This window comes from Bombus pascuorum, chromosome 11 (genome assembly GCF_905332965.1).
Source record: "Bombus pascuorum chromosome 11, iyBomPasc1.1, whole genome shotgun sequence".
NCBI classification, from domain to species: Eukaryota; Metazoa; Arthropoda; class Insecta; order Hymenoptera; family Apidae; genus Bombus; species Bombus pascuorum.
In genome coordinates this window covers 2,809,968-2,835,514 of record NC_083498.1, presented here as the reverse complement: position 1 = coordinate 2,835,514, position 25,547 = coordinate 2,809,968, and the positions used below count along the sequence as shown (strand labels likewise).

Sequence of the window (25,547 nt, the reverse complement as noted above, 5' to 3'; positions counted from 1 at the left end):
GATTTGCAGTGTTTGGTAAATTCGTGGCAATAATATGTGAATTTTATCAAATCTGGTACTTGAAGTAAATTTGCGATAATAATACGATAATATCTACTAAGTATTTAAACTGGCGATTAATTAATGACTACGGGTAGCACTTGCTATCTTCTTACGAAAATTACACATTTAAATTCTGTTAGAAAAGACGAAAAAGTCAGATTTGGGAAGCGTGTGTGATAATACTGAAGAAAACTGGCATAAAGGTGTTAATAAATATCGGTTAAGTTTTATATATAGTTATGACGATCACTTTCCTCTTTCCTTGTAAACTTATAATCTAATCACGTCGAAGAAGAGCAACTGTCTGGATACTCTTATAGCATATTCTATTCTGTTCAAGTTGGTTCTCATTTACCTAAAATGTTTAACCAGCTTCGCAAACATTGACTTTCCCATAACCACGGTTTTCGTGATTCTCGTTCATGAAAAAGAAATTCAAAGGGGTCGGTCGCCGACAATATTCCCACGTGAATGATACATCTCGTAGAAAGAAGAGAAAAAAGATTGTCCATGACTCTGTTCACTCCTTTGTGTTGCATTTCGTTCCGACCAAGGTAGACATGAATTATAACGAAGGTGAATTTCAAAATCATACAGCATCGAAAAAGTTGTCTAATGCGAGAGACAAAAATATTGGCACAGTGGGAATGTAGAAATGAGAGGAGCAATATTCTCTACATTTCTAAATATACTCAACTATACACGTATGTATGATATCTCTACGAGCTTATGAAGAAATTCAAGTATTTTATAACACTGTGATAAACTATTTCTCTGCATTCTAAAAACTGGACTCGACAAAAAATTTCTTCTCAAAAAATTCAATCATGATACACGATTATTGGGCACGATAATCAATTATTGAATCTACAATAATGAAATTCTGAAACTTTTTACCTGCATCCTTGATCTTTAAGAGGTAGACGACGAAGAATGCGGAGTATGATTCTAAATGACGTTGCCGAACCCGGTCCGGTGCCGGACACGAGCAGAAAATGGCAACTCGTGATAGTAACTATTTGTGTAAAAATGAATAACAAATTGCAAGAATTTTTCTTCGTGAAAATTCGAAATTATGCGATAATGTCGAATATAATTGCCACGGCTCGCAATCAGTCCACCCGCTCCTCCTACATTTCGCTGTGTAGTTCGAGGTGAGTCAAGCAAGAGGGTTGGCATTTGGCGATAAGCGTCGATTTGCACGCGATAAACAGCAATAAATAATACTGAAAAATATTCGACTGACGCAATTTTCCGTTAGGCGATACATCGCGTGACACGTAAAAAGCATGCAAGGTTGTAAATTAGCATCGATAACGAGTCAAATGACAGTTTGACCGTGTTGGGAAGTCGATAAAGGGTATAAGCCGATCGCGATTCCGATGGTCGACCAAAAGTCAGAGACCAAGTTTCCAACAACCGTGATCCACATCGAACTGTCGCCATGAACACCGTTACGATTGTCTTACTGTTGTCGATGTGCTATTGTGCACTATGTGGAGCTACTCCTGCTGTTTCTTCTCTCGATCAAGGTAAAAATCAATTGCGATCGATCGATCGACTGCTACACAATCTTGCGCCATTGAATATCTTATCATTACCGAAACTTTTTAAGTCGATAGCTACAAAACATTAGTATTAATAAATTCCCTATTACTATTGTAATAGTATGTCTGACAATGAAATATTAAAGGCAAAGTTTACGAGTTATCCTGTCATCTATCACATTACGAATTAAATAGAAGAACTATTGCGAATACGTTTTTTTCTCTGTTTAAGGCCATTAACAACTACATACTTACACTGGTAGACTTCTTTATTCATTCGTTTATTTATTCTATCTTATCAATCTTAATTCGTATTCACGCCTGTTACGCGGCATCCGACTTTTCAACATTGACGCTTTTAAAACTGACTCAATTTTCTGATTCTACCGCTGGAATACCTGCTCTTGTAAATAAATTTATCCACCGATCGTCTTGACTTGTTTTCTGCTCCTATTGATAATTGCAGATAATCTTTAATATATAATATATAATAATTAATCTTCGATGCAATTCTTTATATAAATACCGGTGTGAAATCGTAAAATTGTGAAAGAGAATTTCGTAATCCGGCATATAGTTTGTCTATTTACTAATACTAGGTATGTTGATAAATTGGCAAGTTACAAGACTCCATATTGCGTCACAGATATGTGTTACGTTACGTCTATAAATTATAGACTTCTCTTTTACAATTTCCCAACTTTTTATCACATGGCTTGTAACTGTCGTTAACTTTACTCATAAACTTTCCTTTTTCATTGATAACAAACTTATCATTCTTATTCATGGTTTACGAATACCGGTAGCTTGCAACTGCTGTGACTCGTAGAATTTTGCTAATAACGCTAATATGAATCTTCGATTGCGCAAGAGGCACGTGTTCAAGGGTAGTCCAATTTTATTAACGAGATCACGTTCCAGTAGGACTTGTCCCGAGCAACGAGGTTGCTACAAAGTTGCAGCGCATCACGCGGCAGACCTCTCCACTCAACTTCTTCGAAAAAGTCGCATCGACGCTTATTAGTGTTCCGACTAATCTGGTGGCCGATATTATAAACTTTATCCTTTCGATCATCAAGAATGTCAAAACAACGTTTCTCTCGTGGATCGAAAACATTGAAAACTCTTTATCACTGATCAATAACAACCAGAATCCTAATCAAAGACGACGAAGATCAAATGTATCAAATGGCCTATCAGATTTAATAAGTGATTTGCCGAACTTGCTACAGTTACCGATAAGCTATTTCCAACAAGTGACAAGCTCGGTCGGTGATTCTGTTGGTGGACAAGTCGGAAATATCATAACAACTATAGCAAAATTGATATGGAACTTTATACGCATGCGACTATTACCCTGGCTCCGCGATGTGCTCAACGAACTCAAGCAGTCAAATGTTTTGCCATCCTTTATGAACGAGGCGATTGGAGATGCCGATTCTCTTTATTCCTTTTTGCGTCTGTTCGCTAATATCGCCTCGAGCAGTTCATGAGTCTCACGTGGCATCGTGATATAATTTTGGCTCGAAAGGCTGGTCGAAATTATTTTCTTGATTTTAACGCTAGAGCCGTCAAAGAAGTCATAATGTTTGGTATTTAAGACTTTCTATTTCTACTTTTATCTCTTCCTTTTTTCTTTTTGTTTGTTAGATGTTGGTATCTAATGGTGTTTAATTTTATCGAGACAAAAATATGAAACTGTATGAGCAAGTGTACATATTTCGTTTGTCACGTTGATTTAATCTGGGTTAACTGTTGTGTAATATATTTAGATACATATTAAAGATTGATAATACGCTCTAGTGTGAGGAGAAGAAAATATAAAATTCCGGGCGCAAGACGTGTATGAGAAGAAGCTTTTAAAACAATTTATTATTATTATTTATTTCATGATAATGTTTTTGTATGGGAATTTTTAATTTGCGTGTTAATATGCGTGTAAAGGAAATAAGATTTCTCCATCAACTTTTCTAACGTGGTATATCAAATAAATTAAAGGAGGAAAAGACAGTGATGACCTGAATAACAGACGTATGTTCGAGAAATATTTCTTGATAATCAATGCGGACAGATCAATTTATTAATTGTTATAATAGAGTTTATATGTATAATAAAGTGAATGGCAACAAATTTTTAGCCGCTGTCGTTACACTTCGTTTGGAAAGATCGAAAAAAGATAAAAATTCCTAAAAGTTCTTATAAATGTTACATTTCACGTTTTGAAATATATATTTAATCTTCTACCCAACATAATTTATATACCTTTGTTTTATCCTCTTATCAGTCATTGCGCTTCTTTCATCATCTTTATCTTTCTTGTTTTATGATCGTCTTGCGAAAACGCTTGCAACCAGAACAGCAACAAGTGTAAAGAATAACAGGAGAAATCTTCTCCATTGTTAAGGAGTGCGGGTGCAAGATACGTTCGCCAATTACTTGCCTATACAATTACCAGTAAAATCGGTTCTAAAAATGCAATGCGGGACATTTGGCATGCAATCGATTCTTTCGCCATTCTCTTTCTTTTTTATTTTTTGCTATTTTCTTGGAAGCAGATATTAGTTATCTGGACTTTAAACTTTCACGATAATTAGATGATATATTCGTCCCGATATTTCGTGATCATTCTAAATCGCTTTTTCCGTGGGGCTGATCTGTAATGTTGAGACAAAACGCAACATGCTAACAGTAGATGTCAGTCTCTTTTCGCGACGTATCGGTTCATTGATCGTTCGTCACGAGACTCAGTTAGGGATTAAACCGCGTATTCCAGGAAAAGCAGAATGACGTGAGTAAACAACGAAACCGAACGTGTAAAATCACTGTTACGTAAATCGAAGGACGCCTCTAATCATGCATCGCGTCATCGTACTATTCGCCGCGACTCGCCTCTTCCCCGCAGCTCTTTGCTGCTCGTACACGAAGTGCGAAAACCATGAAATCGTCAGTAAAATCCACACGATCTAACATCAGCTTCATCTTTGAACGTTCAACGTCATAGTGTTCTCCATTCACCGGAAATGAGCAAATTTTATTCAACATACAATAACCGTCTGCCGATAGCTGGCCGCTTAGTCGGTTTCGCGTATTCTATTTATAAAATTCGTTAAGTCGTAAGCTTTTGAGTCATAGAATTTCCATAACCTCGCGTATACAACTAATTACACGCGAATTGCCCACGGTATGTGGTGGAGCGATAAGCACCGATGCACCGGGATGCGCCGCGTCGCGACCAAGCCTTTGTCGTTGATGACCGTAAGCGTCCGTGAACGCGCCCGCCCATCCGAAGTCACGTTTCAACGCCAACCACGGTCGTTAATTCGCACATCTGGTTCGCCAGATCGCACGTCAAATCCACGCAAGACACATAAGAATTATATGATTAAAAATCTATGTACAGATGGATTGTGTGTTTAGTCTGCGTGATGAAAAATAAGAGTATAGTATTTTATAGTTTATATAATATCGTATTAAATTGTATTAGTGGAAGCTCGTTTTAACGACACTCGATTCGCGTGTCTTACAATCCATCAAACATCCGTTTACGAGTTTACATGTTATCGCGTTACAACACACCGCGATTATTCGTTTGTGGACCATCGCGAGCGCGCGGGCGGACGTGCACGCGCTCGTTCCTATTCGTTTCTCGCCACAATGCAGGTGAACGCGTACGCGCCTCTACCAGCGTGCATCAGTTGCTCGCGAAATTGCAGTTGAATCGCGTCTTTTCCAAACCGAATCCCTAAACCGACCAGTCGTTCGCAGATATTCGTTCGATGACGATCGTCGCGGCAATGGGTCGTTTACCGCGTTAATCGACTCCGATTCCGCTACTTTGCAGCTTCTTTCGATCATTATCTTCGTTCAGATTGATTCAAGTAACTTGCAACTCCTTCGTCTACGTCGCTATCGTTCAGTTGGCTTCAAATATTCTGTCAAATTTCTTTCATATAAATATCCGTAATTTACATGACTCATACTCTATTAAAATTCCATTTATCTAAACTTCTTCCATCATTTAACGACAAACACGGTCATTAGCGACGGTTATCTGACCTCGTCGAGAAACAAACAATTTATATGTAATAATTGGAGTTGGCGTAATAGGTGCTCGCAAATTTTCCTCATTACTTATTATTTTTGGTGACGTAGTAGCAGCTTAGCAACGTTCCGATACGTGAATGAATCAACCGGCAAACGTTCACTTAAACGAGCTTCGACTAAAATTTCGTTGCGATAAGTGGAATTCGTCGTTCGAATAAAATAAATGGAACTCTACCATATTAGGATTATGACATGGAAAAGATTTTACCAGCGCAATTAGCAAACCGAGAGCAAAAGGTTAAATATCCACTTGAGATCGGATTACTTGCACTCAAGTAACTTGGATTCAAGTAACTTGACGAATCTGAACGAGACTTAACAAGAATCATGACTTACTACGACTCGTAAACAATCGGATTTCCCCGGAGAAACTTTGAATTTTCGTCCCGACTATTTTTTATCCGACTGAACTCAGGGTAGTTACGTAAGCGAAGCTGATACATCGTCGTGTACACGACCGCGTGCGAGGCAACGTTCGCGAAAATCCTTGGCACGATATCGAAGCTCGCGGACCGATCGCGCGCCTGCGCTGCTTGCGCCATGCGATCGATAGACGAGCGATAAACATGACGGCGATCGCTCGTCTTCTCGCGGGGATCGTGATATTCGGCTTTATCACGAGAACAGGTAAAAATCATCTAAAATTTCGTATGTAGACCGTTTGACCGAGTCGCCTGGTTTGCCTCTGGTTGTAGAGGGCCGCTGTTCGCACAACAGTTGGGAGAAAATCGCTGGCGTTAAACCGGAAACCATCGACGCGCAAACAGTTCTCTTTAGCGCGGTCAACTCAAACGGAATAACGAAGCATTGCTTCGAAAGGTAGGCGCGAATCTTACCCCTTTCGCTGTGTAGTAAAACTAGGAAGAATCCAAAATGAACTGTTTAGAGAATAATTTCTTACGGATCTCTTAGGTTTTTGGTATATATAATACGAATTGATATATCGTGGTAGGTATAAAAAATATATACTGCTTACGGTGTATATTCGTTATGGTTCTCATAGAATGTCTGATATTATATAATAAAATAAAATCGTCAGTTTTATTTTACTTTAGTAAATGTTTATTTAAATATTACATTTTATACGTTCCTATTCTGTGTATTATTTGTTACGAACTACTTTGGCAATTTTTTGACCGATTGCAAGACAAATTGCTCAGTCCGAAACAAACGTCCATTGATTCGAATGATCCTATCTTCCTGTAAAATCTAAATCAAGTAATAGTAACAACCAGTGAAAACGTCGGAAAAGGTAAACGAAATATGTTTCTTTGACCAACGTCTTCCTTCGAACTTCAGATGCGAACGCGTAAACTGCACCGCGTTCGTGATAGACTTTGGTAGAAGCGTCTGCTACAGCGTGCGAATAGGGGACGACGAACTGGTACCCGAACCGAATTCTATCTTTTACCACCGAGTTTGCGTGAGAGGTAAGTTGAAATCGAACTATTTATATCATTTTGTATTGTTCGCCGAAATTATTTTTGTTTGCCGTCAGTGCCGGCAAGCTGCGCGAAACGAAAACTTTGGCAGGTGGAGAGGAGTCCAGGAGCGGTGTTCATCGATTCCAGCGCATTCCATCTATCTGGTCCGATCACGAGGAATCAATGTTACGAGAAATGCATAGAGACAGGTAAGCGCGCTAGATCGAGTCGAAATCGATCGAGCTAACTCGTTTGCGATTTCCTTCCAGGAAGAAGCTGCGAGTCCGCGCAATTTCGGACTTCGAAACCTCTTTCGATCGAGCAAACAGCGTTCGGACGATGCTCTCTCTCGTTGCACGAACGAGGAACCAGACCGAGAGCGTACAGGGCGTCCATGTACAGAGACGAGTACCTCAGAGATCAATGTCGAAATCTGTGTGAGTAGCAACTTTCTAGTAACTTGCAGAAACTTAGAAAACCGATCAGTACCAGTCATAACTGAATCGGACACAATGATCGATAACAAAAAAACTCTGTGTTACAGCCAAAGACGAGTATTGCTCGTACGCGGAATTCCAAAATGTCTCGTTACCGTACTCTGACGTCGCTTTGATGGACCTTGACGAGAAGCAGGTAAATTCTTGGTACTTTATACGCTATTCAAAACAATGAATTTATTACATGCATAAATATCTAATCATAGTCATAACCGACTTATTAATTTATTTTCATGCATATCTTGTCACATTGAAATTTTCCATATGTGCATAAACATCTCTAATAATAGGAATAACAGATCGATCTATCAAACCTATAAGACTTCTCTTCGCTCCTGTTCATTTAGCTCATGCAACAGAGTTGCAGATGGTGTTAATCCTCTAATTCTGCTTTGTATGTCTCGTATGTGTTCTTGTCGTTTCGCCTAATTTCGTTCAACGATCAAATCGACGCAGTGCGAGAAAAGATGCGACTCGAGCGTGGATGGTTTTATCTGTCGGGGATACACGTTTGCCAATTCGTCGGGTCAACCACTTTGCCTACTGCACTCGGAAGACACCACCAGTCTAGGAGTTAGCTCGTTGATCGACGCGACGAACGTGGTCTACAGAGAGCGAGAACCTTGTTTAGATCGTAAGTGATCTTGTCTTAGATTTAAAATCGAATCATGCGGTATGATAGATTTCACGCTTGATGTTTCTCGTGGTCAGTGAAGGTACGGTGCAACAATTCGACGATGACGGTCGAGTTGAAAACGAGCGACCCCTTCTTTGGCCGGCTTTACTCGAACGGATACGCGGATACCTGCGGCGTTCAAGGTACAGGCAGTAATCAAACAATATTGACGTTACCTATTCCACCCGTTGACCAGATTCGCGAAGGTACCCTTCGTTGCGGATTGCACCCTGCCTTCTCCGTAGACGATCAAAATCGGTAAGATATCATAAATGAAATCAATATAGCACAATCGTTAAGTCAGCGTACAATTAGAGTTTACACGGTTCGAATATCGAAACATTAATTGGAGAAAATCTTGAAGGAGTAAGTAGTTCGAGCATCTTTTATAAATTGCAAACTTTCTTTCTGTCTGTCATGTTTTTGATTTCTCGGGAAACTATCGTGTCGCAAACTTGCAGTTTGCTTTTTAAAATTTACCCTGAAGACGTCACAAAACATTAACGCAAGAAGGTAACTCGTAACTCGATTGTCTGCCAAAGAACCAAAAGTAGTGTAACAAAAACGGAAAAAGAATGATATTGTCATTCGTAGAACGCGACCGTTGGTTTGGGCAACGATCGTGGTACAATTCAATCCGATCGTTCAACGACTTGGTGATCAAGCAGTCAGGGTTGGATGCTCGTTAAACGATCAAGCACCTCCGCAACCAAAAAACGTCACCGTTCAATCTAGTTTTAGTTTTCTCGATCCAAAGTGAGTATCTATGTCTTCGTTTTCTATCGACCATGCGATACTCGCGATACACCATTTTCCATTTTCCATTTCCTATATTATTTAGCGCAGGAGTGCCGCCGATCTCTTCAACGATCGTCAACGCGTCCTCGCAGGCACCGATAGTCACCATGAGGATATTAGACGAGAACTCGGCAGTCGCTATGGTCACGCATTTAGGTCAGAAGCTCACTCTGAAGATTCAACTGAGTCCACCAGATGGTAATGAAATGTTTTTACAGTAATCTTCGTTTCCTTATCTTTCTACACGCTCTAAATATAATTAAACTTAAAATAGCTTTTAACCTAATCGTCTCAGTCGCAATTCCCTTTATCGCTTTTTAACACAAAATATTCCAAGTAACGAACGTACGTTTAAAAGATATAGATACGCTCCTCCTAAAAGTGTATGTATATCTTTTCAATACATCGTTGCACATACGAAAGAACTGTACTTGTAGAATCACAGATCTTACGTCTTTCTCATCTAACATTCGCTCTAACCCTAACCAGAAAAGAGATATAATCTGTTCCAATAGCAAGAATTATTCTGTACATGTAATTTCCTACAATTTATGGCTTGTAGGTCCTTATGACATTACTGCCGGACACTTAGTAGCGAGCAGCGCTTCTGGCGATGCCTCGTATCTACTATTAGACGAACTCGGATGTCCCACCGATCCAACCACCTTTCCTGCTCTCTCAAAGGATCCAGTCGATGGTCGTTCATTAATCGCAACTTTCACAGCCTTCAAGTTCCCCAATAGTCAACGAGTCCGTTTCAACGTACTCGTCCGATTCTGCTCGGACAAGTGCATACCGGTGAGTTAAATGCACAGTCGCATTTATCACTACGATCCTTTTCTCTTGGTACCCTTGATGGGAAGAATATGGCGAAAATGTAAATGAAAACATTAAGGGACAGGAGAACATCAATCGATTTAATTGCAACTAAGATCGTATATCTGCATCTTTATTAGTTTAAAGGCGCTATACAGTGAAAATAGCTTAATTTTTAAAAAATTACTAAAATCCTTATAAATTGATATTTAAAATTTCTAGTTACAAGCTTACTTATAGTAACTGTTACTTAAGATCAAGCTGTAAAAGTAGCATTAGCTTTAAATTTACATTTTATGCTTCTGAAACTCTTCTTATAGATTCTTAAAATACGGTTTCAAAAGTTTCAGAAGATTCTCGTGTTCTTCCAAGCCTATTCGATTTAATATTAATTTAACGTCACTACATACGTCCTTTCCTCCAAGAATACGTTACGATCGTCCCGATGATCGATTCATCGCGTGATACATGTTACAGACCAACTGCAACGGCGATAAACCTTCTTATGGAAAAAAGAAACGAGCTAGCGAGTCTTGGAGTACGCAGACAACCTACCACACCGAAACAACGCCAACGTCCAAGGACGAAACTCCGGACGAGTTATCGCTGGAACTCTCCATAATCGTGCAAAATTCTGTCGCGTCGTCGGCTGATCGTTTATCTTCGAGGGAAAATTCGTCTCCTGATACCGTCCTAATCGCCGGAGGAAGTGAGTTTCGCAAACTTTTGCAATCTCCAAACCAACTGAAAACTTTTCTTTTTATTTCGCGTCCGATTTTGCTCGCGTATTATTTCTGTTCTATCTTGCCCTTAGATTCTGTGGACGGACTGCTCTGCGTCGACGCTAGTCTCGCTTTGAGTTTACTGATCTTCTTGTTGATCGTCCAAATAGCGCTTATCGTTGGCTGTCTATTGACCGTTGCACAATACAGAAGAACAGCCATACGAGCGGAAGAAGACAGAGCCAATATCCTAGCCAGGCATCTCTACGGCATTCACGGAGGAAACTTGGACGTAGCGCGGAGAGTCAGATGGGCTGATCACAATCTTTCCTCCTTATCTCGTGACTGACTCACTCTGATTGGATTGCTCGCATAGCTACATTTCTTCTCCCCTCTCTTTGTCATTGACACGTTTCCAATCGGTTTCTTTACGATGATTGAATGGATGGTAGGAAAGAACGTGAGATACAAGGCCGCGGAAGTGATTATTTTCAACCAAAACTTGTATTAAAGAAGAAACAACGATGAATAGACAATTACGTAACTACGCGGTAAACTAGTCTTATGTGAGTAATATTCGCGTATCAATATTGTTGATCGGTAATATGCAGTCATTAAGTCATCTATCCTCTTATCTTCGTAGTCCTACATTTTCCGTAGTGTATTAACGTAACATCTGCAACAAAGAACAAACGCGTTTCATTGATAAGTTTTAGATAGACAGGGAATGGAGACTTACACACGTCCGTAAGTTATAGGATACTTATCAATTTTGAACATAATCTTAACGAATAAGATCGCCGCTACATAGTATAATTCAGTTTTCCTTATAATACACGTTATAATGCACAGGTATCAATGCCATTTCGTAATTACAAAATGACTCTAACGCTCATTAACCGCGTGTATTACGAGGAAAATTAAATTCTCGTTCCAAATGTAACGAGTAGATTGCGGAAGTTTATGCAAAGTGCATACTTTCGTAAAGTGATAAGCAAAGTAAAGTGAAACTTCGATAGGAGTATCAATATCTTTCGTCAAATTAAAGCATCTCAAAAATATATTCTATTTTGCTGTCACATTCCGTATTACTTATCTGTCCTGCATGTACTTCCTGCATATATCTTGAGTTTGTCTAAACTTCCGCAATTTAGTCGCAAATATTCCGTGACGTATGGACTAATTCCTTACCTTTTCCACATGCCGATGCGCAGGTTAATTGTCCTGGATTGGAGTATTCAACGTCGTCCGAGCCGCATACCGGATTGTATTCGCTCGTCGTCTGAAAATTTGATCACCCCTTCTCATTTAGTGCAACGAATCGCGTTTCACTTTCCAGCTTTTCAACCCATATGAATAGAGGACAGGATTTTCTATAAGCGTTAGTCGCGTATCCCCAGACGTACGATATTCTTCTTAATTCAAATGCTATTCTTCTTCATTCGATTTAAAATATGTAGTCGTCGTTTCTTCTATACTTCTATCCTACTTCTGTACAATATAATTTATAACACATTGACTGCGGATGACACTACGTTGATATCATGGTCTGGTAGCTCTTAAAAGCGGAAAATACCACGTCACCGTCGTCAGTACGTGTTAAGGAAACAAAAATTTTAGTCACGCTGAGCAACCCCGTGACGTCAGCTCTGCAATTAACGTCTCGAAAGATAAAAGATACGAGAACTGTAGTAAACATCTCAATATATTTTGAAAAATGAAAAAATACTACATAAGACGTTTCAACTAGGAAGAACAGCATGCCTGTGGATTGTTCTGGTTGAAACATGAGTAACTGGCTTAATGCTTATAGGAAATCTCGCCTTTATACAACGTCAGGAGTCATGTGTCATTTGGCAGTTCGGCAAGTTATAGACCAAGTTAAACCAGTATGACCGGTATAACGAATAAATAGCCATAACCTTCGACACGTTTTAACAAACCTCCGCGATAAAATAGAAGAAAGGAAGAAAAAGATCGAAAATTTCAAGGACTTCCATGACTCACCGGACACGTAGTCATACACAGGTCCACTTGAGAGTTGGAGGAAGAAACCCTCGTGGTCGTCGAAGGTGTTGCGGAACTAGTGGTGCTAGCCGCGGTTGCGACATTTCTGCCGTCTGCAGGTCCGTCAAAAACAAATCCGTCCACCGAGAACGTACTGGGTATCGTTTGAATCTCGACTTTGCCACCAGACTGCCCATCGTTCTTTGTACGACAGCAACAGTTAATTAATTCAAAATCCAATTGATAAAACGTATAAAACGTTTTAACGATTAAACGATTTCAATTATCCTTACCTGTGGAAATGCGATCACGCTTTTGCTCGATGCGATAGCTACAACATGCATTTCCATCGTTAGAACGTAAATCGATCCTTTATACAAATCTTTACGATCCATTTATTTCGCAAGACATACTCACCTAACACTAGACAAAGTTGCCACATTTTGGTTAATCGTGCACCTCCTTTTCTCTTTCGTAAATTTATACTCGTACACAAATAAACACACTTTGCGGATTTTTCTCCTTTCTTTCCCGATCTTTATATTCTTGCACGTGTGATTGATGCACCAAGATCGAGAGTTTACTGAATGGAAAGAAGTCGTCCGCGTACTTTTATAGCTGAGTCGAACGAGCCGAAAGATTGACGACGAATAGTAGCAGTAGTAGCCAACCAGAGAGAATTGTTGATTAATCTTAAAAATCCCCGCGCGAACTACTTGATACATGCAAATACTGGATTTTCCTGTTCGGCCACTATTCTGTGCACTGTTTAGTTTCTCTTTCTTTTTTTAACACCTTCGAAAATAACAACACAGGAAGTAATAAACGACCATTTCTAGAATTGCTAGTTTATGCTTCTCTCTTATCCCCTTGTTGGTTATCTTATTATGCAGAGCAAAGATAAATGATACGTCTTCGTTACGTGTCTCGTATATATTATACATGTTATACATTATAAATACATAATGAATCGCTTAGCTTGGAGGTCTCACTTTCCGTGAGATTTACTCAAGGTTAGTGACGAGTATTTCATATTAAAGATACTCTTTCGGTATAAATCAATTAAACCAGGACAAAATCTCGAATCATGTTTAATAATATTTAATTACAAAAATAAGAAGGTATAAAATTGTTTCCTAGTTTTCAATACTAATTTATTCATATATTTTAACAATATACAATTTATCTGTTTACATAATATTTGCATGAGTTACAATGATGATTATCAGATTATCAGACTATTAGACAAATATCAGATTAGGATTTCTTTCAACGTAAACGTGATATAATCTGTAACTAGAATTTATATAAATTCTTCTATTATATATTTATGTAATATGTATACATCCAGATATCTTATTTTACGCTATGTACGCAAAAGCGTGCACAGAATACAGAATTTTCACAAATATGTTCTAAGTGCAATTGCAATTTTACAATTATGTACGAAAACCATCGACACCAATATAAAATATTATATAGATACCGACGAAGTTTGGGTCGTACCGGTAAAAAATGTTTAATATTTAGGTGCAATATGTACACGCTATTACTAATATGTGTTACTTATGGTTCCTTTAGAAACCACCCGGTTTGGAAACCATCTCGTTTAAAGAGATTATGCTCGATTCTTACTAAGACGAATACATTCGTTCGAATTCTGGACTAATTTTCCTTGTACTATTTTAATAATTTACAAAAGAATCTACACTTTTCCTCCTACATTTTTCTCTTATTATCGTGTTTAATCATGTTTATACGTTATCAAAGTAAACCATATGTATTTGAAGCAATAAAAAATTTAGAAATTTTTTCAGAAAACAGATATTCCGACCTCAGTTTTGTCAGCTTTCCGAATTTAGTGAGATACACACGCATAGCGATATTGCCATGTTCGCGCAATTTAACATCGTCAGTAATTGTTATCTTTAAAAATGTTGTTCCATCTATCTCAAAAATATTTTAAATAAATCTTAAAAATTAAATATGAGTTGGCAGTTAACAGGAATGACAACGTGAAAATATTATACAGAGCCATTACAGTAAAGTAGTTCAAACAAAAATTTCTTTTCACCTCCTTTGCTTCATCGACGAATTAATCCTATTTAATCAATTATAAACATAAATATTGACAATGCTAAACAATTACCAACGATTTCATCCTATTTGCTCGGTCGATTTGCAAGAATTATCTTTCGGTTCTATTTCGAAATTGTTTTAATTTTTATTGTTTCTGTTCCCCAATTACTTTAAATCGTTGTTCACATCAATAATGTCGCTTTATTTATGACTGTTCAGATTGATACGCAGCGTAAATCGTTCCAGCTTTTTTCTTTGCCAAATCTGTTGCCTTTTTAGCAGCGTCCTTTACTTTTTCCGCTCTACCCTGTAACGAATGTTGAAAATCTTCCGCGAGACTAGTCCTTGCCCCAGCTCCTTCATCGATCTGAAATAAAAAGAAAGAAACATGTAAATATAAATTTTTTCCTTTTGACGCTTGGATTATGTACGTTGTTCTTACTAGATGAGTAAAACCCATTTGAGAAAGTGTTGGATTCATATACTGTGCTGTATGTGGAAACATATGTGCTAGGACATAATTAAACCCGTTATACATCAGAGTACAATTCTTTTTAAATCTATCCAATCCAAATGCTTGAATAGCTCTACCAAATCCAAATACTTGACTATCGATCCAAGCTGATCTTTTTGCAACTGTCCAATTAGGATTTTCTTCGCACACCTTATAAACAACTTTCTCCACAACAACCTGTGAAACAAGGAAAGCATAATAAAAGTTAATTTCCAAGTAATCGCAATACAACAGCTCCTACAAACTTGCTATACCAAATTACCATGACTTTAGTGTAACCTAAATTTCTTGTATATGTTGTTAAAGTTTTCGTTTTGGGGTCCACTATGGTCTCTTCAACAATTTTTACAACACTTTTACTAATAAATCTCTCTCCCCATTTTGGTACTCTGTTAGTTTTTGTCAGAAGTCGTGTGGTATATAATATGCCATCTTTAACCTTCCTTGATACAGTATCTTCCGTAAGTACATGGGTGCTGAAAAAATAATTTGAATTGTACTATTTCTTCTAAAAACTTATCAGTAAATAATAATATAGTTTTACATATTTCACAAATGCATTTAGAGTTTCATATCTACCTATTAGGATTTGGATATCTTTGCCAAAATCCACGTACTACTTGATCCCAATTAAATTGGAAAATTGTATTACTTTCATAATACTTCACCATTTTGTTGATCAGTATAATTTGTACTGTCTAAACAGAATTATAACATTCAAAAAATTTTTTTGCAAATTGCAAACTTATTCATATATCAACAATTCTTAGTTTTAACTTGTTTCTTTTAATCCAAAATTGAACCAAATGAATACATATATAAATACACATATTAAAGCATATACGTATATAGGAAATTCTCTCCCTTCCAAAGAGGAGAAAAGAAAACACAAAAATATACAAAAAATCAATTTGTTTAGAAATAAACTTTTGTAGTTCCACAAATTAATATCACAACATTAACATAACGTACAAAAAATATAATATCACAGTAATAAAAATAATATTTCTTGTGAATGAATAAGAAATTCGAGGTTTATGCAATAGTATTAAGCCATTATTGAGGACACATGCACGTGTTGTATATACTATATTACATATGAAGAGCATAAAATTCGAAAACGTATTCAAAAGCAAAGGAAGATAAATTTTTTATACACATGCATTAATATAATTTTATCAACTTAACACGAAAACGAATTAACTATCATTAATTATCCGATCGAGTGAGAATGAAATTATATAACCTTTTTTGATATTTGAAAGCTTACTAAATAAAATTATTAAATTATCACTTGGATTTACTGAGATTTGTAATAATTCCAAAATATCACGAAATTACAAATATGCATTGATAATTAAAATTTTTCTAAAGGATTACAAGAATGCTTATACCAGAAAGATTAATCCACTCTGAAAGAATATTTTGATTTGAAACATGATTTACTGTGAACGTATAGCACTTTTTTCTCGAAGACTATATTAGTACTTGTTTAAAAGTCTAAGCTAACACAAAATTCATAACATAGTTATGTTACTTACACAGTTATTTTGTTAATAAATTACACTTTTTTCATATCCAATTGTCACTTAATCGTTGTGTCGTATATTGGGTAACTGGTAAACGACTTGTTCCACCGTCGATATTATCGAACTGTGTCTTACCGTGTTCCAACATGTTCGTTCAAATTCACGCACGTGCAAATGCATGCTTGCATATACACTAGGAGTCAGTATGGACAACTTGAATTAGACAAACAAACAAAGATAAATTGTTTGTTTAATTCCAGAAAACTTGGTCCACTGGAATTTCTATGAAAACACACGTGTTTAAAGATAAATTATTCCATTTAAACACTCACTGTACGTAAAAAAATTTCAAAGAAAATGTTAAGCAATTGGTTATGTACCATTTTTCAGTATGAAATGTGGTAAGACCGTAACGATTCAAAACATCAACGGATTATGCTTCTGTTTTGTTGTGGTGGTAAATTAAAAATCAATTAATTACTATTTTCATGTTGTTTACAAACAACCAAGAGTTACGAGATTAGGCCGATCATCACTGATTGTTTAAAAAATAAAAAGTTTAAAAATGCCTATAAAGACAAAGCAAATAAAAGGGATATTAATACCCATGGAGGAACAAGTAAGAAAAATATAGCAGTTTTCTAACATTCCTGTATTATTCAATTTTGTAAAGAGTAACAAAGTTTTAATGTGTTCCATATCTTAGGTAAATAAATTGAAAGAATTAATAAATGCTAACCCTGTTACTCCAAATGGGTCTATGTCAAAAAACTCGTCTCTCTTCGAACACTTGGAATGTTTGGGAGAAAAATTTGATACCTTGGTAAAAGGAGAAATTAGTGATTATGAAGAAATGGAATCGAAGATTATTAGTATTGTAGAAGAATTTTGTTCACTAAAATATATGGATGAGTCTGTATGTTGAAGAACATTATACATATTAGTTTATTATCAACCATTATAAAAAAATTCCTTTTAGATTGAAAGTATAGACAAAGAAATGGCAGTTCAAATTTTGTCCACTGTGTTAGATAAATTTAAATTAACTCTTGAAGGTCTAGAAAAATTAGAATGTTTGCCACTGAAACAAAGGTTGACAGAATGCCTAGACTACATCAAGGAAATGGGTCAAGCCAATGAAATTGAACATTTTCAGAACATCAAGGTATAAAAGATACAGACACAAGACATTCTGTATTGTTTTCTACAATTATCCTAATTATATTATATTAAATTATATTATCAGGAATTAGGCACTTCCATTCTGGAATTGCTTGGACCATTACAAATATATAAAAAAAGCTTAGTGTGTCAGTTGTTAGCTGAAAAGATCAAACTATATTTGTGTCAGTTGTGTGCAGCATTTAAACTGTTAGTACAATTAGTACAAGAGCAACACCGGCTAAATGCACCAATCTATGTAATAAAATGTTTTATGATCTCTACATTTTACAAGCACACACAAGCTTACTCTAATAGGATACTTATGCTTTTATTCGCATAGAATTGCAAGAAATATGTCTGTGAAAGACTCTGCTTTTGCTTGAAGATGATAATAGAAATATTGGATATATCAGATTCATTACCTGAGGATGAAGCATTTGAACAAAAAAATCATTTTGTTTATAGGTAATCTAACTAATTAATTTCAATTGCTTTTAAGGAAACGGCACTTTATATCTCTTTTATTAATTTATTTTATATTTAGAATGGATTTGGTATTGGATATCTTGTCAGAGATTCCAAATAAATCACAAAAAGATCAAATATTGGAATGCAAAGACTTATGGCTTCGAATAGAAGATGTATTCTCGTGTGCGATGGCAATTGCACAGGTCTGCAAACCTTGCAATTTTAAAGCGATAACCGGAACCTGTCAGTCGATTATATCTGAATATGAAAATTTGAAGTTCCAATTAACGTCCGAATCATCTGATACAGCATTGAATAATTTGTTCATGAACAGTTTAAGCGACGCGCTTTATCGATTAGAACGTAAAATTAATGTGTCGGTATTGAATCTTGTTATGGAAGTTTTCAGTGATCCCTTTCACGCTCTGAGAAAGCTTGTTACAATTTGTGGCAATTCATTAAGCGCTAAAAAGCGATCTAAGAACGATTTATCCAATGCTATAGAGGATTTCGATCAAATTATAGACAAATCCATGCAAATTGGATTGTTCGCTATTGCCTCTTGCAAAGATAAAAATCGTAAGTCAAGCTCTATTAATTAATACAAAGTTCGCATCTGTGTCTTGTTAGTTATTCACCATTCTTTATGCTGTATTATCTAGGGATTAATCAAATACGAAACTGTTTGGCAAGTCTCGAATCTTTGGAAACAGAGTTGATTTCTGCCATTACCACCTTTTATTTGCATCCAGAGAGTAAAGAAATGCGAGAAAATGTAAAACTGTTAACTGGACAGTGGCAATTGGAAGTCAATAAGTTACACGATGCGATTAATCTAATTATAGATTCGGGTGCTTACTGTCAGGTATTTTATGACAATGTCTATTCTATGCATATCAAAGATACATCTATACAAAATTTCTACGCCATTATCATTATTTTTAGGTAGTATTAGACGATCTTCAGGATCGTATTTCTGTAATGACAAATTGTCTCGACAATAGGAAGCCTGTTACTCAAGCGCAAGTACAAAGTATTGTACTTCGATCCTTGTCGCTCTCCCGCCAAATAAGTATCACCATAAACGATATTGGAAGCGACATTATTGAAAGACAAACAATAATGATGATTAGAGAATTAAAAGCTGGTAAGTATTTATTATGAAATAGTTAATTTATATTTTGTTATATGTAAACCCATAATTGATTTTTTTTTTTTTTATTTTAAAGCAATATTCGAAGCTGATGCTGCCTCGAAAAGTCTTTTAGTGGATAACGCTACAGAACCACAGCAATTACGAGTAATAAAAAGATGCGAATTAATTTTAAACGTAGTAAAACGATTACATCCTGCTTTAGTTGCTATTATGAATAATACAACATTGATGAATACAAGTTATGGAAAAAGCAGTAAGGGACAAGGTGATACTATTCACGGTAGGTTATTCTATTTTTAATTACCAATTAATTGCACATAATATTTTCATATACGAATCTTTCCTTTCTTAGACGTGAGTAACAAATTGGCATCTACAATTTATGGATTATCTAATGATCATCATCATCAAAAACCTTTAGCCTATGTAAGAACTCCTTATACAGGTAAGAATAGTATATTGTGTATCATTAATTCTCCTATATGCTTCGTTACTCTTTATTTGGTACATCTTTCTAGTGAGCAGTTGCAAAACACCCTTATCTATACAGACTGCGAATAGTATTTCTAAAACACAATTGAATTTATCATGTTTGATTCCTTATATCAAGAAAGGGCGCGAGATGCGCACCGAACGTTCGGTCATGTATAAAACACCTCGCAAAAATGACTCTGTTGATCAATCCTTGACCGACATTAGGTTAAAACCACGTAGTTTGACTAGTATCAGACAGCATCTGTTTAGCAGGGACAGTATTAGTTCTCATGATGATATCTGTTTGTCTGAGGAAACTATGAATCTAACAGGTAACGTTAGTGAGCACAAAAATATTTCAGTTTTGAATTATTGCATGTTATAATTTTAATTAACCACTAATTATTGGCATAATAAAACTTTCAGGTATTTTAGAAAGATTTGTATTTTCCTGTACAAATCTGTGCACAACCTCGTCGAAGTTTCATCACGTAGAAAAAACGCAACATGATACGATCGCTGAAAAATCAGATAAAAAGTCTGTTAGACGTTTAACAGAATCGTTGGTTGAATGTATCGAAACGCAATCTGAGATTACAACTGGTAAAATGGATCAATGTTCTACGATCGGCGGAGGTGACGGGCCATCAGTTGTGGATATATCGAAAAGTTACGATGATACTCAACATCCGAATAAAAGTACAGAAATAACACAAGAACGACTATTTGGAGATTAAATGTTGCCGTTATGATTTATGTTGGTGAAGGAGAACATTGATCTTCATTGAATTTGGAGTTTCAGTACATCGATTAGAAAATATAAACGTTCGCTGTTGAAATATAGTACCTTAAAGTGGTTTCTATTAAACATGACAACAATACTTTCAGAGCGAGGAAATGAAAGAATGAGACAGGGGGAGATAAAGAATAGAGATTTTACTTACATCTATGTTCTATTTCAATTTTTTCATGAATTTTAAGATTTGTAAAATTTTCATTAATAAAGGAATGTTTTTGAATTAGCCTCTACCCACTTTAATTTCGATTATAATAATCGACTTTTCGATTGTCAATCAATCGTGAACTGCGTGTATCGTATCGAATAAGTATATGCGATATATCGTATCTCGCTATTCTCGTTTGTGAAACTAGTGTGTGTATTTGTTGAAAGCAAATCGAGATATTCACGTGACTCCCATTTACATCAGTAAATTGGTTGCTCGGTGGGTTCAGCCCATTTTTAAAAGACATAAAAAATTTATTTATTACAAAGAAAATGGGAGCGTCAATAATACCACTGTTACTTTTTACGGCATTATGGGCTATAGTAGGAATTGTCTTACCAATATTTGTTCCAAGAAGTACTAATCGTGGGTACGTGTTTTATTACAATTGATAAGTATTCTGAACAAAAATTCTAGATATTTAAAAATTGTTTTTATTAAAAACAAAAGTGAAGTACTAGAATAATAACCTGTGTTTTCTTTCCTTGCAGGATCCTTCAGGTTATGCTCATGTTGACAGCATTTACATGTTGGTTATTGTAAGTTGACAAATGTCAAATAAAGCATTTAACTGAATTTTTTTATTAAATACCATACAAATTATTATTTGTTCTTACAGCTGGTTATGTTGCTATATGGCTCAAATGAATCCTTTAATCGGACCAAAATTACCTAAAAATACGGTTCTTATGATGGCACGAGAATGGGTAAACATGTTTTCTTATTACAATAATATCATTATACATATACTTGCTATAAATTACACAGGACTAATAACCATAATTTTTTTCTTGCATCAAATGTATTTGTTACAGAGCCACGTCCAATTTAATCAATAGTAGAATTATCATAGGAGGAAAATGCATTTATTATGGGTATATCAAACTGTTTCTAAAAGTTTGTAATTAGTGAATTCTATAATTACTACAATGAAAGTGAAACAAATTAGGCTTTTGTGTATATCAGAAGTTTTAAAAATATAAATCAAGCATTAAAGCAAACATTCTGATAAATTAAATTAATATATATATATATATTTTATGACAACTGTATATTTTCATTTAGTGTAAAACATTGTTTTAGTATAATCTCATACTGTGAAAAAGATGATGTATATTATGTAACAGAGATAATAATGATAATAATAACAGCGCAACAATAATAAAACAATTCATGTTCGAATGAAATTTGTTACATATTACTTGTCCATTATATGTGATTATTTTATTTTATTTTTTTAACACGACCCTTGTCTCATTAAATTTTGTACTAATAAATAAGACAATCGATATCCTACATGAAAATAAATTTGCATGCTATAGATAAAAATCGCGCGCGCGCACGTATACAATGTCACATTCGTGAATACGAAAGGTATGTAACTCTGTTACTTGTATATGCTCGTATGTGTGTACGTGAGATATACATCTACATACATGTGATTCGTGTATAAAGCAAAAGTGACAAGCAGGACGTGATATCGCTAAGAAAAACAATAATGGAGGCGTGTAATGTCGTTGAACGTGAAGTTGACAAGATTTTATTAAAATTTGGAGTGGTAAACGAGCATGCAGAGACAGTACTGCAGGATCTAATAAATCATATCGAATCTTTAAAAAGGGAATTTACTCAAGGTAAACTGAAAGCTCTCCCGCTACTTACAATGCCATCGTTGACAATCTATGAACAAAAAATAACATTTTTTAAAAATTGTGGTAATAGAAAGCGGAAATAGGACAAGAAGATTTCAATTTTTCTATGTGAATATGTAGATCTCAAAAAGTGTAACCTGAAAGATATTTATATTATCCATTTTCCTCTCATATTGTTCTATCTAGTTCTAACCTCTTTTATCGCAACGTTTATGTAGAACTTTCCTTTGTTCAAGATATCTCTCGTTCGCTTACATTTTTAGATAATATCTCTACATAGTTTGAATTCACGAAGTATTTGAATGCACTTTAATCTCGTATTTATCATTAAACGTATATGATATCCCACTTAAAAGGATTGGATTTTTTGTTCATCAGCACCAGAAAATCATGAATTAACCCCAGGACAAGTGCAAATATTAAAAGAGGCAATGAAAAAAGTTTGTGAAACTGTACATCGTTTAACCACAGAACACAGAGAGTTACACGGTTCTGTTTCAAAAGTAGGAAAAGCAATTGATAGAAATTTCACTGCAGACTTCGCAAGTACAAGCAGAGAAGATGTTTTTTCAGGTCCAGAAAAGTCACATCTTTTAAATCAAGTTATTTGTCAGCATTTTTACCGTCATGGCATGTTGGATATTGCAGCAGAATTAGCAGCAGTAAGTCTATATAAATATATTTCTATATACACATATGTACACCATATAAATTTTTAACTATATACACAATGGACCTGTTATTACAGGAAGCTGGAATTAAAACAGAGGAAGGTACAAAGGAGCCATTCACAGAATTAAATTATATATTGGATTGTTTAAAGCAAAGAAATCTGGAACCTGCGCTTGAATGGGCTAAAAGACATAGAGAAGCACTTCTAGCACAAGTACGCACAACATCATCCATTGCCATTGCTCAGATAACACTATTTTGATGCAAATATATCTGACATTAAACATTATTTGTAGAATTCGTCTCTTGAGTTTAAGCTTCATAGGTTACATTTTATAAGACTGATTCAACAAGGACCTAGCAAACAAACTGAAGCAATAAATTATGCTCGTCAAAATCTTACGCAATACGTCGGACGACATGGGAAAGAGGTGCAGGCATTAATGGGCACATTATTATATTTACCAAATGGCATACAGTCCTCTCCTTACAGTCATTTATTGGATCCTACTTTATGGCTAGATATTCACGATGTATTCACGAGAGAGGCTTGCACATTATTTGGTTTAAGCGTAGATAGTCCTCTTTCTGTATGGTATGTTTCTTCATAGTTTCTGATATCATAAAACACGTAAAAATAAATGCATAAATGATAGGAAAATCTGGCAACGTTATGTTCTAGCATTAATGCGGGTTGTACTGCATTACCAACGCTTTTGAACATTAAGCAAGTTATGCAACAAAGACAAGTAAATACCGTTTGGAATGGAAAAGATGAATTACCTGTAAGTAACTGGATAAATAAACGGAAAACAAATATTGCATTATTTAACCGATATTTTTCTCCGCAGATTGAAATAGATCTCGGCAAAGACGGTCGTTATCATTCTGTTTTCGCGTGTCCAATTTTGAGACAACAAAGTACAGAGAATAATCCGCCAATGAAATTAGTCTGTGGACATGTTATTTCAAGAGATGCGTTAAATAAACTTACTAACGCAAACAAGTATGTATTTTAATAACAAGGCGAATGTTAAATTAAAAATTGAAATCACTTAGGAAAAACATAATAAAAGGCAAGAGGCATTAATAGAATATAAATAAAAATTGAATTTTATTTTTCAGATTGAAATGTCCATATTGTCCAGTAGAACAAAATCCAGAAGACGCTAGACTTATCTACTTTTAGATTACTGTGATACAATAATGTGAACGATCTATAACGCTTAAGCCAACGGGAAGGACATACATATACTTAGATCAAATCATTGTATGCCGCGAATTTGGTAATCGTCATTTTTTATTTGGCTTAGTACATTGATTTCCGATCTTGTCATCAAAACGTGCAAATAATAGATTAGCACATTTTACTATGGAAAAGTGTCGAATATTTGGTAAATACTTTGGTGACGACAATTGACACTGTTTTATTATTTTAGTGTCTTTTGAGAAGTAAATATCTCAACGTAATTACGTATAAGTTGAAGTATGTTAATTTAATTATAATTGTTCGAGAATGAAATATAAATATAAATAAATATGCAAATATATATATATATATATGCGTATAAATAAATATGCAAATATATATATATATATATGCGTATAAATAAATATGCAAATATATATATATATATATATGCGTATAAATAAATATGCAAATATATATATATATAAATAAATATGCAAATATATATATATATAAATAAATATGCAAATATATATATAAATATATATATATTTATATATTTATTTATTTATTTATTTATATTTATATTGCACATCTTCACGTATACGCGAATACGATAATATGATTATAGTAGTATTAAGTAATGTTTTTGTATATACTGCTGTTGAATGTTAATTATCAATTAAAGTTGTTTGTAATAATAGCTATCAATGAGAGATGATATGTGAGTTACATAAAAAGTCGATGTGTATTAACGCAATCATATTATAGTCTTTTCGTTTGTAACGTAGGATCTGATTCATCCGTCGAAAATGATTACATAGTCAGTCATCGATACGTGTTCTCTAACAAAATATTTTTCTACCCTGGATATCTAGAGAATAAATAAATTTAATATTGTGTATATATGTGTATGTATATTATATGCACACATATAGATATATATATATATATCTCTATCTCTATCATAATGTATTGAAATGTACAATGCATCGTGACCAGAAAAAGATATT

General features: G+C 35.2%; 7 protein-coding genes across 12 annotated transcripts; 5 read left to right on the top strand and 2 right to left on the bottom strand.

The window, feature by feature from the left end:
- The first annotated feature begins 1,307 nt into the window (after positions 1 to 1,307).
- On the top strand, positions 1,308 to 3,832 carry LOC132911984 (uncharacterized). 2 transcript variants are annotated; one of them, XM_060969048.1, is made up of 2 exons: positions 1,308 to 1,574; positions 2,511 to 3,832. In XM_060969048.1, the coding sequence occupies exons 1-2, from the start codon at positions 1,487 to 1,489 to the stop codon at positions 3,080 to 3,082; spliced, it is 660 nt and encodes a 219-aa protein (XP_060825031.1). In that variant the 5' UTR covers positions 1,308 to 1,486; the 3' UTR covers positions 3,083 to 3,832. The 2 variants fall into 2 exon arrangements, with proteins under 2 accessions (XP_060825031.1, XP_060825032.1); XM_060969049.1 differs by having other exon boundaries at positions 1,309 to 1,574; positions 2,514 to 3,832.
- A 378-nt stretch (positions 3,833 to 4,210) lies between these two features.
- On the top strand, positions 4,211 to 11,182 carry LOC132911977 (uncharacterized). Of its 2 annotated transcripts, XM_060969034.1 has the most exons (13): positions 4,211 to 6,320; positions 6,389 to 6,512; positions 6,993 to 7,123; positions 7,192 to 7,326; positions 7,387 to 7,554; positions 7,662 to 7,750; positions 8,071 to 8,248; positions 8,326 to 8,548; positions 8,885 to 9,046; positions 9,132 to 9,286; positions 9,651 to 9,886; positions 10,382 to 10,613; positions 10,719 to 11,182. In XM_060969034.1, exons 1-13 carry the CDS (start codon positions 6,260 to 6,262, stop codon positions 10,973 to 10,975), a joined length of 2,151 nt encoding a protein of 716 aa, XP_060825017.1. In that variant the 5' UTR covers positions 4,211 to 6,259; the 3' UTR covers positions 10,976 to 11,182. The 2 variants fall into 2 exon arrangements, with proteins under 2 accessions (XP_060825017.1, XP_060825016.1); XM_060969033.1 differs by having other exon boundaries at positions 4,216 to 6,320; positions 10,382 to 11,182.
- Positions 11,112 to 13,264, bottom strand: LOC132911986 (uncharacterized). The gene is made up of 5 exons (XM_060969050.1): positions 13,051 to 13,264; positions 12,927 to 12,964; positions 12,634 to 12,834; positions 11,818 to 11,908; positions 11,112 to 11,302 (listed from the first exon to the last, which is right to left on the bottom strand). Exons 1-5 carry the CDS (start codon positions 13,073 to 13,075, stop codon positions 11,250 to 11,252), a joined length of 408 nt encoding a protein of 135 aa, XP_060825033.1. The 5' UTR covers positions 13,076 to 13,264; the 3' UTR covers positions 11,112 to 11,249.
- Positions 13,265 to 13,890: 626 nt separating this feature from the next.
- Positions 13,891 to 16,877, bottom strand: LOC132911983 (PRELI domain-containing protein 1, mitochondrial). 4 transcript variants are annotated; one of them, XM_060969047.1, is made up of 5 exons: positions 16,621 to 16,680; positions 15,806 to 15,924; positions 15,489 to 15,702; positions 15,155 to 15,403; positions 13,891 to 15,079 (listed from the first exon to the last, which is right to left on the bottom strand). In XM_060969047.1, the coding sequence occupies exons 1-5, from the start codon at positions 16,663 to 16,665 to the stop codon at positions 14,918 to 14,920; spliced, it is 789 nt and encodes a 262-aa protein (XP_060825030.1). In that variant the 5' UTR covers positions 16,666 to 16,680; the 3' UTR covers positions 13,891 to 14,917. The 4 variants fall into 4 exon arrangements, with proteins under 4 accessions (XP_060825030.1, XP_060825028.1, XP_060825029.1 ...); XM_060969045.1 differs by lacking the exon at positions 16,621 to 16,680 and adding an exon at positions 16,768 to 16,877 and having other exon boundaries at positions 13,891 to 15,403; XM_060969046.1 differs by lacking the exon at positions 16,621 to 16,680 and adding an exon at positions 16,768 to 16,871 and having other exon boundaries at positions 13,891 to 15,403; positions 15,806 to 15,920.
- A 102-nt stretch (positions 16,878 to 16,979) lies between these two features.
- On the top strand, positions 16,980 to 21,039 carry LOC132911976 (uncharacterized). Its single transcript, XM_060969031.1, has 12 exons — positions 16,980 to 17,374; positions 17,462 to 17,671; positions 17,735 to 17,920; positions 18,002 to 18,175; positions 18,260 to 18,384; positions 18,464 to 18,966; positions 19,050 to 19,252; positions 19,333 to 19,534; positions 19,617 to 19,823; positions 19,896 to 19,988; positions 20,062 to 20,349; positions 20,444 to 21,039. The coding sequence occupies exons 1-12, from the start codon at positions 17,321 to 17,323 to the stop codon at positions 20,752 to 20,754; spliced, it is 2,556 nt and encodes an 851-aa protein (XP_060825014.1). The 5' UTR covers positions 16,980 to 17,320; the 3' UTR covers positions 20,755 to 21,039.
- A 124-nt stretch (positions 21,040 to 21,163) lies between these two features.
- On the top strand, positions 21,164 to 22,208 carry LOC132911987 (V-type proton ATPase subunit e-like). The gene is made up of 4 exons (XM_060969051.1): positions 21,164 to 21,391; positions 21,513 to 21,560; positions 21,641 to 21,728; positions 21,837 to 22,208. Exons 1-4 carry the CDS (start codon positions 21,294 to 21,296, stop codon positions 21,858 to 21,860), a joined length of 258 nt encoding a protein of 85 aa, XP_060825034.1. The 5' UTR covers positions 21,164 to 21,293; the 3' UTR covers positions 21,861 to 22,208.
- A 255-nt stretch (positions 22,209 to 22,463) lies between these two features.
- LOC132911982 (E3 ubiquitin-protein ligase RMND5A) lies at positions 22,464 to 25,438 on the top strand. Its single transcript, XM_060969043.1, has 7 exons — positions 22,464 to 22,655; positions 23,052 to 23,335; positions 23,422 to 23,559; positions 23,642 to 23,940; positions 24,028 to 24,130; positions 24,197 to 24,351; positions 24,471 to 25,438. Exons 1-7 carry the CDS (start codon positions 22,520 to 22,522, stop codon positions 24,532 to 24,534), a joined length of 1,179 nt encoding a protein of 392 aa, XP_060825026.1. The 5' UTR covers positions 22,464 to 22,519; the 3' UTR covers positions 24,535 to 25,438.
- Positions 25,439 to 25,547: the final 109 nt, after the last annotated feature.